This window comes from Puntigrus tetrazona, chromosome 7 (assembly GCF_018831695.1).
Source record: "Puntigrus tetrazona isolate hp1 chromosome 7, ASM1883169v1, whole genome shotgun sequence".
Classification (NCBI taxonomy): Eukaryota; Metazoa; Chordata; class Actinopteri; order Cypriniformes; family Cyprinidae; genus Puntigrus; species Puntigrus tetrazona.
Genome location: NC_056705.1, coordinates 23,164,258 through 23,176,874, shown reverse-complemented (window position 1 = coordinate 23,176,874; position 12,617 = coordinate 23,164,258). Strand labels below are relative to the sequence as shown.

The 12,617-nt window shown below is 39.5% G+C and overlaps 1 protein-coding gene across 6 annotated transcripts in view; it reads left to right on the top strand.

Moving 5' to 3' along the window:
- The window catches only part of rbm33a (RNA binding motif protein 33a), a 34,773-nt gene that overhangs the window by 6,844 nt on the left and 15,312 nt on the right, over positions 1-12,617 (top strand). For 2 of the 6 annotated variants that reach the window (XM_043244307.1, XM_043244305.1), the window contains exons 6-14: positions 948-1,070; positions 1,174-1,360; positions 1,843-2,123; positions 4,211-4,550; positions 6,034-6,095; positions 9,119-9,245; positions 9,401-9,750; positions 10,729-11,016; positions 11,180-11,470. In XM_043244307.1, coding sequence (XP_043100242.1) covers positions 948-1,070; positions 1,174-1,360; positions 1,843-2,123; positions 4,211-4,550; positions 6,034-6,095; positions 9,119-9,245; positions 9,401-9,750; positions 10,729-11,016; positions 11,180-11,470 — 2,049 coding nt within the window. The remainder of the gene's footprint in view (positions 1-947; positions 1,071-1,173; positions 1,361-1,842; positions 2,124-4,210; positions 4,551-6,033; positions 6,096-9,118; positions 9,246-9,400; positions 9,751-10,728; positions 11,017-11,179; positions 11,471-12,617) is intronic. The other 4 variants (XM_043244306.1, XM_043244310.1, XM_043244309.1 and 1 more) reach the window with 4 other exon arrangements.

Sequence of the window (12,617 nt, the reverse complement as noted above, 5' to 3'; positions counted from 1 at the left end):
TAATAATGCCCACTTTTTCTTCAGGTCCCTAGGTTTGGTGAGTTAGGTTGATGAGTTTTCAGATTCTCACACCCAAAATAAAATCTCAGTCTAAGGAGTGAAAACTTTGATCAAAAAGGAACGGCCTTGTGTCCCAGTAGACTTAAACAGGTGTCCAGAAACAGGACCTGTGGGTTTAGCAGGGGGAGACAAGACCTGTGGTAGCTACAGAAGCAGAAACAGACACAGGAGCGGGAGGAGGGGGACAAGACCTGTGGTGGAGGACGTGAGGTTCAGCAAGGTAGTGAGCAGAAGTCGTGTGCGCCCGTCTCTCCGGATGCTTTTGTACATTCTGTGCTCGAGCGTGTGTGAGAATTTGCTCCGAGTCAGATGATGATATTTTCCCTGTCAGTGAACTATGTGTGCGCCAGAGCTTGCTTTCTGTCTGTTGTGTGTGTGTGTGTGTGTGTGTGTGTGTGTGTGTAAAGACAACACAGTCAATGATATTTTCACCACCACTGAGCCGTGTGCGTGTTTATCTCCCATTCTCTGTGTATCATGTCAAACATTTACATCTCATTGAATTTCAAATATCAGCAGGAATGGTAATAGGGCATAGTAATGAGACTGGGCTCCTACTGTTATGCTAATTTAGGAAGACTCCCCTTCAGCGCCCCCTTTCCCTCCCCTCCCCTCCCCAACTTCAGAATACTGCACTGGGCCTTTCTGGCCTCTCTCTCAGATGTGGCATTAACATTTTCATTCAGAAGTGATTTCGCTTCATTCTAATGTTTTATCTTCATCAGTGTAGTTTTTTGGCATTGAATGGGTTCTGGTAGTTCTGACCCACGACACGCTCCCCAGCAGGTGTTTCAGTGGATGATGTACAAGAGATCATTTTAGCTCTGATGTGCATCTCCTGCTTCAATTTCCATTGAATGGGGTAAATATTTGATCGCTTTTCACAGGTGGATGAATACCCAACTGAGTACAGTGAAGAGCAGACTGACCGACAGGAAGTGCCCGAGGAAGAGGAGCATGAGGAGGAAACTGAGGAGCAGGACAACTCTCAGGTCACAGAATTAGAGGAGGTAGAGATCGGCTGCTTCAGATAATGTTTGCTCCTGTCTTTCATGGAGATGCTTAAAGTCATGCAGCCTGAGTCTGATGATTCATGTGTGCTCTATGCTTCAGATGGAGAATGAAAACGATCCTGAGGCTGAGGCCGAACCAGACGCCGATGTGAAGGAGGAATCTGATGAGGAAGAGGAAGACATTGAAGAATCCGGCCGCCTGCGATTTAAGACTGAGCGCAAAGATGACACGGTGGTCAGACTGTCTGATGCCACCAGCAAAAGGAGGAACATCCCAGACACACTAGGTTAGTCATTAACAAATTAAGCAGCTGTTTTTAAACTGAAAATATTATTTGAGCATTGTCTATTGTTCTTTTTATTTTTTAGCTCATGTTTCAGAAGTAAAATAAAATTTGGTGGTTAATGTTATTCCAAACTTTGGAACAATGACATATATATTAGAATTAGAATTTTTTTTAAGCATCCTTCTTTGGTCAGTTTCACAGACGAGGCTTAAGTCTAGTCCTAGACTAAAATGTAAATTTGAGCGATTTCAATTAAAAGAAACTTTAACTGACTGAACATGTCTGTGCCTTTAGTGTTGTCTGAGGAGGCACACCAGTAATGTTTTTTTCTGAGGAATGGTTATAAAAATGACTTAAATGTGTTATACTATCACCTAATCCAGACTTAGGCCAAGTTCTGTCTGCCCATAACTATTAGATGTCTTAATCAACAGCTTAATATTTCCGCATCTAAGTCTGTATTTATTGGTCTTTCCTTTCAGAGCTCTCTGATGCAGCTAAAGCAGATCTGCGTGAGTTTGAGGAAAGGGAACGCCAGAGGAAGCAGGGCCGTTTTGGAGGACGAGGGAGAGGAGCAGATGGAGGGAGGGGAGGGATGGCAGGTAGAGGTGGGGTCAGGGGAAGGGGAGGAGCCGGAGGACGAGGTGGAAGAGGCGATTTCCCCCTCTTTGGAATGGGAGGTTTCCGTGGCGATGGAGTTGGAAGTCGAGGAAGAATAAATGAGCAAAGGCCTCCATTGATGCAAGTGAATTTAGGAATGCAGGTAAGAGACTGATGGTCTGAAGTGACACACAAAGTATTAATACTCCCGCCTAACCTGTTCTAATAAAATGAATACAATTGTGTGCTAAGACAGCATTGATTAAACATTTAGAGATTCACCAGTTATATAATTACATGCAGAGGGCCAGCACTGTTGTCATTGTAAAACAAAACGTCAAGTAATTTAAGAAACACTCTCTTCATGGTGATTACAAACATTTAAATGGGGGTAAATTCAGGCCTAAAATGGCACAGAAATAATACACAAAAGATGACAGTAGCTTATCTGTGATTTTCTTTAATTATAAGCAGATTTTGTAATAATATGATATTATATTATTAGGGTGTAAACTAGAATGTATTAAAGATATCTATGAAAGAACTAAATGAAGACCAGGTGAACCAAGTTTGAAAAGCACTTGCGCTGTTTTTTTCCCTGGAACCTCTTCAGTTTGAAAAATCACTTGACACAATTTGAAAATTGATTGACAGGTTTATGCTGGTAGTTACTGTATCACGTATCACATATTGAATCTATGGCTACAATCTCACTGTAAATTTTGGGATTGACAGCTACGTTTGCTTACAGTCTCAAAATGTTTCGTTCACACAGCAGCTTACAGTAGCATCTCAAACTGTCTGTATGAATGTGCAACAGGAGTCAAGCCCAATTTCTTACCAGTTACTGTAGCAACAGTGACCAAATTAATATTAAAGACTGAAAGTCTTCCCACTTTCTCACATGACAAAAGCCTACTGAGAAAGCAGTATTTGAAAGTACCTGATGGTGAAGTAAAGAAGAGAGAAGTACTGGTTTTCAGTTATTTATATTTATATTTATATTACTTTTTGGAAAACTTTTTGGACTACACTTTTTGTACAATAATCAATATATGGTTGTATTGTATTCGTCAGCTACAATGATTATGCAAAGCAATGTTAAGACGTGTGAACTAAACAGAAAATGTGGTATTTAAAATTTCCCAACATTGGCAGGCCTGCAATATTAATGTTTTACACCATTTTTTTAAATCAAATAAATGCAGTCTTAGTGATCATCTTACTGACCCCAAGCATATGAAAGGTAGTGTATAAACAGTAAAATTCAGTAAACTGTTGAACATAGCTTTTCTGTTTGCAAACATGAACTTCCTTGGTGGTCAAGCAGTTCTCTTGGGATTGGATTTGTGGCTATTAAAGATTATGCATCAGTTTGAGATGATGGTGCGTTGACTTGTGTCGTGTCTTGTCTCACCCTTGTGGAGTGGAGTCAGTTTGCTTTGAGTAAAAGTCAATTATCACCGTTCTCACTCCTCCTTATCCATGTTGATATATGGATTATGGCAAATAACTTGGCGGGAGTCCATTGAGGAAGCATTACACCAAATTAAATTTGTACTTTGCTGAAGGATTTAGCTTCCTGCGCTTATTTTATTATTAAATATCTGTCGAGGGTGTAATCCCTTTGCGCTTGAGCTATTCGTTCGTTCGCACTGCACCTTTTTTTTCTTTTTTCTTTTTTTAAAGCTGATTTTCTTTTACAGAGAAGGCAAGCCTTTTCAGGCTTTTGACATAACTTGTCATTCCTCGACATTGATGTGTTCTTTTACGTTACGCTTCAGACAGCGGTATATAGATAGTAGCACTCCCATAATGATTTAATTGAATTCCCCTCCACCCTGACTATGAGTACAAGTTGTCTTCATCTGATGATGAGTTAATAAATCTAGTATGTACGCTTTTCTGAAAGAGAATGCAATGTGTATTTCTGTTTAAGGAGTCAATCCCTCAGACATCATTTGAAATGGAATATTTTCCCTTAGCATAATCAGTGGGGACACGGAGGCACTATACATGTTTTTTTTAAGAGTGTACGCAAACATTTGTATTCGTCCTAAACTACTCATTCAGATTCATGACCAATCACATGGCTTTTATGATTGATTACTTGATTGAAGAGTTCATCTTGAGAGTCAAGGTCACAGCACTACAAGATAATGATTTTTTTGGGGTGGGGGGAGAGGAAGAGCTTATGTTATTGATTGATTGGTCTATTTTTTTAATTTTTTTCCTTTTTCTTTTTTAAAGCAGCAGCTCAGAATGACTCCTCCTCTTCAGCATCACCACCATCAGTCTCGTCTGCCTGGTCCGAGAGGCAGTGGAGGTCCTGGGCTGTTCCCAGATCCGGGCACCCCAATTCCTCAGCAACCTTTGCAACTAATGATGTCTCGCATGACCCACCATTCCCCAGGGCCCAGGACACAACACGACCCACACGTACCACGCTTGTTGAACTCGCCACCGCGGCACTCGCACACACATCCCAACCAACACCAACACCAGCAGCATCAGCAGCATCAACAGCATCACCCTAAGAACATTCACATCAACCCTCACTTCAGAGGACCCTCCTCCTCGCCTGTGCAAGGTACGGCCCCAGAGACCACCAACAAGAAATAATATACTTGGGTGAATGAAGGCTATCTTGAGTATTTGCTGTAAGATGTCTTTGGCATTGTAAAGTGCCTAGCCTCTTGTTAAAGTGCTCATGCATCCAGATCGTCCTGGTATTGACACATAGTAGGGATTGCTCTGCAGTGAAATATACTCAAAACTAGTTTCAGAACTCAAAACTAACTTCCCATTTCAAAATATGAAATACTGTTTTCTACCCTTCTTAAAAGCATAGATTTTTAAATGTCAGTATTCTCCTCGACATACCCTTTAGCACGTCATTAGCCAGGTTTTCATCCAAAGTTACAAATTTAACGGAAATTGGACTCAAAATTGGAATTTGACGTAAAACATTAAACACCGCTTCCATCCAAGTCAGAGAACAAAATCATCACTTCCTGATATACTGGCACTATATATAACTCAGAAATGTAGGATAAGCCACTGAATATAATAATTTTTACATATACTAAATTACTTGTGCTTCAGGGCGAGAAGACAACTGCTTTGCGGTCATTGCTTTTAGAGGCCTGCTGTTTGGGAATGCAGTCGTTTAATAAGACAATTAGTACTAAAATGCTTTGATGGCATACTTTACTCGGTTATTTTAGAACGACCTTAACATTTCGGATGATATGGAACGAGATCAGCCTTCTGGTTAGTCAGGATTTGTCTTCCCACAGCAAAAAGTCATGGCTTTTGATGCGCAGAGAGGAATTTATTTGGCAAATGCATTTCCATCTTGCATTATTCGCATTCGCAAGTAATCAAGGAGATGTGTCCTATACACCTCGTATCTGTTATAACTATATAGTGTTATACATTATATACATAAAGCATTCAAAATCGTTCAGTTTTGAAAATAAAGCAGTGTAAAATGAACTTACCATTGATTTTATTTCTGACATTTTCTCCAGAACTCTTAAATGTGCTGCCAAATGGTGCTCTATAAACGGCTGCTGATATGCTTCTCAACTGAACCGAGCATAGGCTTGATCCCGGAAACAGTATTCCTTACGTTACAACTTAACAAGCGGATTCCCCGTTCATTTTAAGGCTTTGCACTTTTGGCTGATGCTAACTTGCATTTTCACTCAAGTCCTTCTGCTAGTTTTTTTTTCTCGTTTGATATGGCCTTCACTCTGTAGGCAGTCCATCAGCATTAAACCAGCTTTCTGAAATGCACACATCTGCGGAGGTGAAATGATTCACAGCGAAATTACTCCTTTTGACTGTCAGTTTATCTCATTAGGTGGCCCAGTCTGCTTGAGAGAGAGATGCACAGTTTAATCAGCAGAACAGCCCTCTCTCTGTGACCAGCTGTGGCAAACCATGGTTTAGACACGTGGCAAGAAGAGACTTTTATGGTGTCTGTGTTATGCCACCCCTCTCTCTCGTTCTGCATCCCTTTTTCTGTCTGTCTGACTCAGGCTTTTTCTATTTCCATTTAATCTCAGTTCCCTCGATGCCTCCTGTGCAGAACCAACCGAGGCCTAACATCGCTCCACAGAGACTCCCGGTAAGTAACCTCACGTTGCTTAAAGTTAGAATTAAGCGATTTCACTCTGCATAAAACTGCGGTGTGTTACGGTCGAGTCATCGTGGCATTTTTTTTGAGTTGACTGAAATGTAGCCACCGAAAGCAATATTTGTCTTGCTGTGTGGATGGCATGTCTCTAGAAACCTGAAAACATCCTCATATGTTGGTTAAATTTGCAAGTTGAAATCGAAATGGAGAGACCGTGAAAACACAGAACAGATGAAAAAAGCCTTTTACTTGCCTGTAAGAATGTAGAGGAACCATCAGACAGCTGCCCATGCTGTGGCTAAAGTGATTACTGCTGAGGAGGAGACCATCTCAGCCCCCCCGTACTCTGTTTCCCCAAGTCTCTTCTCTTTCCTCTCTGTTAAAAGTACTTGGATTTTCCCTTTTAATATTCCTGTCTAAAGAATGTGTAGTTTAGTGTTTCAATCAGGAATATGGCAGTGACTGGAGTGCCGGGTAGTGCTATGTTTACAGTTTTAATCTAAAACTATTGTGAACAACTTTTTTTCTCTTTTGTATTTCACTCGAATTAGATTTTCGTTTTAATAAAATTAAGACTAAATGGTATATTTAAGCTTTAAAAATAACACCACCAAAAAAAATCAAAAGGAATCAGTTTTTAATAAATTACATGGAATACAATGTGGGAAAAAATTGTTTAATTTTGATTATCACTGCGATCAAGTAATTTTACAAACAATGTTAGATGAGACACTCAAGACTCGCACACAAACCTTTACTATTTCCCAAAATGTTCATCTTGTCAGAATCCTTTGTCCGTTATATTGTTACAGATATTTTGCTGGATTTACTTCTACTCCTTTGAGAGAACTTGTTTAATTCTATTAAGTACTTCAGAAAAGGCTTTTAACCAAGTAAATACTATGTTTTTCTTTTGGAATAAACCTAACTCTCACCATGAAGCTGGCATAACGTGTTCAAAACGGGGGGGAAAATTATCACACAACAAAACAATTTAAGAGCAAAGAAAAGTATGTTCATTGAAAAAGGAAAGTTCATGCCCCTGTTATTTGTCGTATACCCATTTACAGTGGCGCTAGTTTGGACCGAGTGTAGACGCTTAAAATGATTGGTCTTTCCTAATCTTGCTGAATAAGAGACAAGTTCCACACACACATTCATGACACACTTCCAGCTGTCTGTCTCCCATAGCCAGTCTGGTACAGACAGGACACCATTTAAAATGCCAATGGCATTTTGCAGAGAACGGCGTCCATTAGCCCTCTGGGCGCTTGATTATCATACATTAGCATATGATCACATCTCATCTTACAATAGGCTGATCCACAATTTCTCTATGAATATTTACTACTGCAGAGTTTTTGAATATTAATCTCCATACTACATATTTATATTGTATTTTATGTTTGATACTGGTTGTAGCAGAAGTATCATTAAACTCTTTAGTATTAAAAAAGCACAAGTTGGAGAGAAGTTAAGTTAGGTTTTCTGAACATTTATTACATAGTTCGAAGGATAAATTCCTTTTAGTATAAAGGAGTACTAGTAGAAGGATTTTTGTAGATGTACAACATTTAAAAAAAAAAAAAAAAAGGAATGTTTATATATATTACAGGTCTGTGTTTATATATGTACAGGTCTGTATATATATATATGTGTATGTATATATATATATATATATATATATATATATATATATATATATATATATATATATATAAATATATATATCTCTATAAAAAAAGCTTTCTTGCTGTATATAATTTTTTTTATGCCGCTAAAACAACTATTGTGAAATCTAATTTTCTAATTCCTAAAAAGCATAACACAAATTCAGAAATTGTTCTTTTTGTCATGTAGCCAGAATGTGAAATGCCGTTTTTCCAAATACAAGTGTTTTATTAATCAGAATTAATAAGCATCTTTTGTGTGAAAAAAGATAACTGTCATGTCAGAATCTAAAGATGGTTAATGTTGAAGATTACATTTACTCTCTTTTTTTGTGCTTATATGTATGTATCTGACATATAAAAGGCAACAAAGATTGATCTTTGAGAATTTGTCAGATACCTGAACAGCAGAAATGAATGGGTTGCCGAGTGTGTTTTGAGACACACGAGGCTTGTCTCCAAAATGGCAGCAGCCCATGTTTGGCATTTGTCTTTCCCACTCCCTCTCTATCTCCCAGGCAGATCATAACCGGTTACATATTGAACAGATCCATGGGTATTTGCGAAAGATTAGCCCCCTGAAAGGACATGCTCCTTTTATCAAACGAATGCAAACTTGCAAAGGTATTGTGAATGTACTTAAGCTCCCATTGTGTTACAGGAGCTGACCTTTTGAATAGAGCAATGAAGTCCACAATAACAATGTGATTCTCTCTCGCTCCCTCATGGCCATTGCTTAGCTAAGCTGCCTGATTGACTTTCTGTTAAGCAACTTGGCTGGCCTTGGTGACACTCACTGGCCAATTGAAGATCAAGCTGAAAACGTGGATTAAAAGTTTGATTGCATCTTAAGTCATTTATAATGAGTAAAGAGGTGCTAAGCATCACAATTTGCTGGAGTGTGGCCCTTTTGAACGAAGGCTAATTTCTTAAGAGTGAAGGATATTTTTAAAGAATAAAGGAGAGGGGATTCGTATTCAACTGCAGGATTAGTAAGGATCGTTATCTTTCTTTCCTCTGGAAAGGTAGAGGGGGGATTTTGAGTTTTATGAGCAATGGGTTAGGTAAGGACTGAGAACGGATCAAGATTTATATTCAAGGGTGTATGCAAATCGTTGTCTTTCTGCCTAAAAGATTCCTCAGTGGTATAAGCTGATGGTTATGATCTTAATATGAGAGTAACATTTTAAATAAGAAGATCAGGAGCACAAATAAGAAGCTTTTTAGCTTTGATCATGTGTCAACAGTAATATTTTGGTGCTGGAATAGTCATAGTGTTTTCTATGGAGTCAGTGTGTTTTTTTTTTGTTTTTTTTTTTCTCACCTTTGTCTGTTCTCCTCCAGGCTCCTCCTGATTTCCAGCAGCATATTCAAGGGAATTTTGGCCCTCCTCAGCGGCCTCTGCCCCCCCAGGATCAATGGAGAGGACCACCACCACATCATCAGGATCCAGAGCACTTCTTCCCCGGTGGTAAGGTCAACACTGGTTGCATGCATAGAATATACTTGCATGATTTTAAATATCTGTTGTTGTTTTTTTTATTTGTTTACCAGCAGCTGAAGCAGTCAGAATTGATGCTGGTGCTTTATGGCTTCTTTTTTATTCCTTTCTTTTCTCTTTTCTAGAACCACGTTTTTCAGGCCAGCACATGTTTGACCAGCCAGGCCCTGCCCCCCTCATGAATAACAGTGTTCTTCCGATATCGGGCCAAGGCCCTCCATCTTTCCCCCCACAAGGGGGGCTTGGAAGTCCTGGATTTGGTTCTCTGGGGCTCAGGCAGAACCAAGGGCCTCAGGGAGGAGGTATTTTCCAGAGAGAGCCCCCTCGGCCGGGTCTGACCCCGCAGCATGGAGGCCCTCCAGGCCCCCCTGGTCCCCGTGGCTTTGTGGGTCACAGGCAGCCCTTCTCACCCCAACAGCAGGGACCCCCCTTTAGCCCCCAGCACATGCCATTTGGTATGCAGGTACGCCAGAGAGTAAGTCAGTTTACCAGAAATCTGCATGGCCTTGCTGGCGTGTTGAACTCTGCATGTTAATCTACAGCATGACATGGAACTAGCATGAAAAATATATTCAAAATATTGGGTTTTCAGTGTTTATTTTGCATTTAATGTGCATTTTCACAGTCCTGGAATTTAAGTAAGAAATATGGCACTCCTGTTCAAAAGCTGGATGCATTTTAAAATGTTTTGAAAGTAGTCTTGTGGCTACCACTGCATTCAGTTAATCATAATATAGTAAAGCAGAAATATTATTACAACTTAAAATCTTTTATTAAATTAATTCCTGTGATAAATCTTTAGCAGCCACTACTGAATGATCAACTACTGATCATTCAGAAAACATTCTATGTGATGTGACTGTAACTTTTTACAAATTTTTATTGGTCTTGCTTAATAAAAGTATTCATTTCTTAAAAAAACATCTATAAAACAGTTGTTTATATAGCAAAAAGACTAACCTAAGGTGTTTTGGCTTGGTTGGAAAGCATTGTCAGCCACGTAGGTGTAGCGATCAACCGCAAGGTAAAGCTACTGTCTTCATTTTAACAGCAGACAAGACTGCCCTCTTGTGTTAGTACCTGTTTTTCAGATCATGGTTATTTAAGGTCAGTGGGTTAGTTGTTACACATCGGAGGTCTAGCTTTCTTTCATAAAAATATTTCCTCTTGATTGCTTCTTGAACTTCTTATTTTATTATATATATATCTTATTATATTGTCTTGAGATACAAACTGGTTTTAGCTGTAAGTTCAGTTATTTGTAACAAATGATTTGTCTGTAAGACTACTGAAATATTGTACAGGGCTGACTTCTAGGGTACTCCTATTCTCAATCACGACTGGCCTATATTTCAGTGTAAATGTCCTAAAACTGGATCTGATTCATTTGTACACTCAAGACTGCTCTATATTGGTCTCACTTTGGCTGTATTCTTTGTTTTGCGGTATTCAGGGTCTAATGCAGCAGCCCCTGCACCATGATCTGCCACTGTCCCATCAACCCTTGCACCAGCAACAGCAGCACCAGCAACACAGACAGGACTTGCCCCCCCAGGGTCTGCCTCACTCCCAGCCTCCACCCCAACACCAACAGCACCACCAACACCACCCAAGGGACCAACATCCCATGGTGCACCTCTCCCAGCCCCACTTCCGCCAGTCAATTCAAAGTGGCCACAGACAGATGCAGTCCCGACCACAAGGCAACCAGCAGCGAAACAATCATGCCAGACCCAAAATGGTTAGCCATTCAAATGTTTATTTGTTGCAGAGAACTAGACGGCAAGAGAAAGATTTATTATATAAAAAAAAAATCAACATACATTTCATGTCAGCTCAAAAGGTTTTGCTGTACTTCTATGAATGTCAAACCATTTATCTGACGACCTCCTCCTCTTCTTCAGACGCCACCTCCTCCACTGCAGCAGATTCCTCCTCAACGCAACAGCAACCTTCGTGAGCTGCCCATTGCCACAAGCAACAATAATAACCGCCCATCAGTGCCTAGTGGGCAAGCAAAGCCTGTTACCAGGGCAACACAGAATGTTAGGCAAGGGCAGGCTGCTCGTGCTGGACCAGCAGGAAGGGGAGGATCTGTGGCACAAGGGCAGGGAGCTGCCAAAGCTCTAGAGCAGCCTAGTGTGCCTGAGATGAAGAAAGAGTGTCCAGCTGCACAGTCAAGCACCACTCCAGAGGTAATACTGCGTAGTGTGATCATGTGGGGAGGGGTTCACTTTGAGCATGTTTCCCACCCATAGACTTGCGCAGTGGTATGTATTTAAAATGCTGGATTTGTTCTGTATAAACTGTACCACTTCAATAGCCTCATGGTTTAGTAAGGAGATTAACATGGGTTCTCTTGGGCTCATTGAATACCCAGCCCGTGCCCTATGGTTACATGTAGCATAGTAATATTCTTGTTGTGGCACATTTGCTGATACTTTTTGTAAAAGCTATTTATTACTTTATAAGCAGAAACCAGAATCAAATGTAAAATGAAGAAAATATATTTCTTTTTTTTTATGACTGGAGATTTGAAATGAAAATAAAAATAGCCATTGAAGTTGGCATGCCGTTTAAATTATTGAATTATTGCTTTTAAATCAGAAAGATCTTTTGAAAGTGTATGCCTTTTTTTAAAATTTAGTAAATTAAAAGCAGTAATTTGTCTTTTAGATACTTTAGTCCATCAGTCAGACAAATAGATTTAAATATAGCTCGACTTTGTCCCACATGTATACATTTTTAAAGAGAGGGTTTAATTCTTTAATGGATTATCCACCCTCATGTCTTTCCAAACCTGTTAGACCTTCATTCATCTTCAGAACACAAATGAAGATATTTTTGATGTAATCAGAGAGCTCCCTGTCCAGCTATAGACAGCAATGTAAATGACACGTCCAAGGCCCAGAAAGGTAATAAAGACATCACTAAAATAGTCCAGTAGTCCATCAGCTATGAGAATACTTTTTGTGCACAAAGAAAAGAAAAATAAAGACTTATTTAACAATTGCTGATGAAGGTTTGTTTGTGCATAAAGATTATTTTCGTAGCTTCATAAAATTATGGTTGAACCACTGATGCCACAACGGGAATGTGAGTGAATAATTTTACACATTTTTGGGTAAATTAAGTCCTTAATTGTAGTTGGGATACAGTTGACTTTCTGTGGTCTGCACATAAAGAATTGATGTGCAAACTATTTATTGCTTCAGATATGTTGTGTATACATGGGCAGAGAGATGAACACTGAAGCTCAGTTACACTAAAACTAACTAACGTAAACGTACAGTATTTTAACACTTTTTTTTTTTTTTTCTCTCCATCATCCCAAAAAAGTGT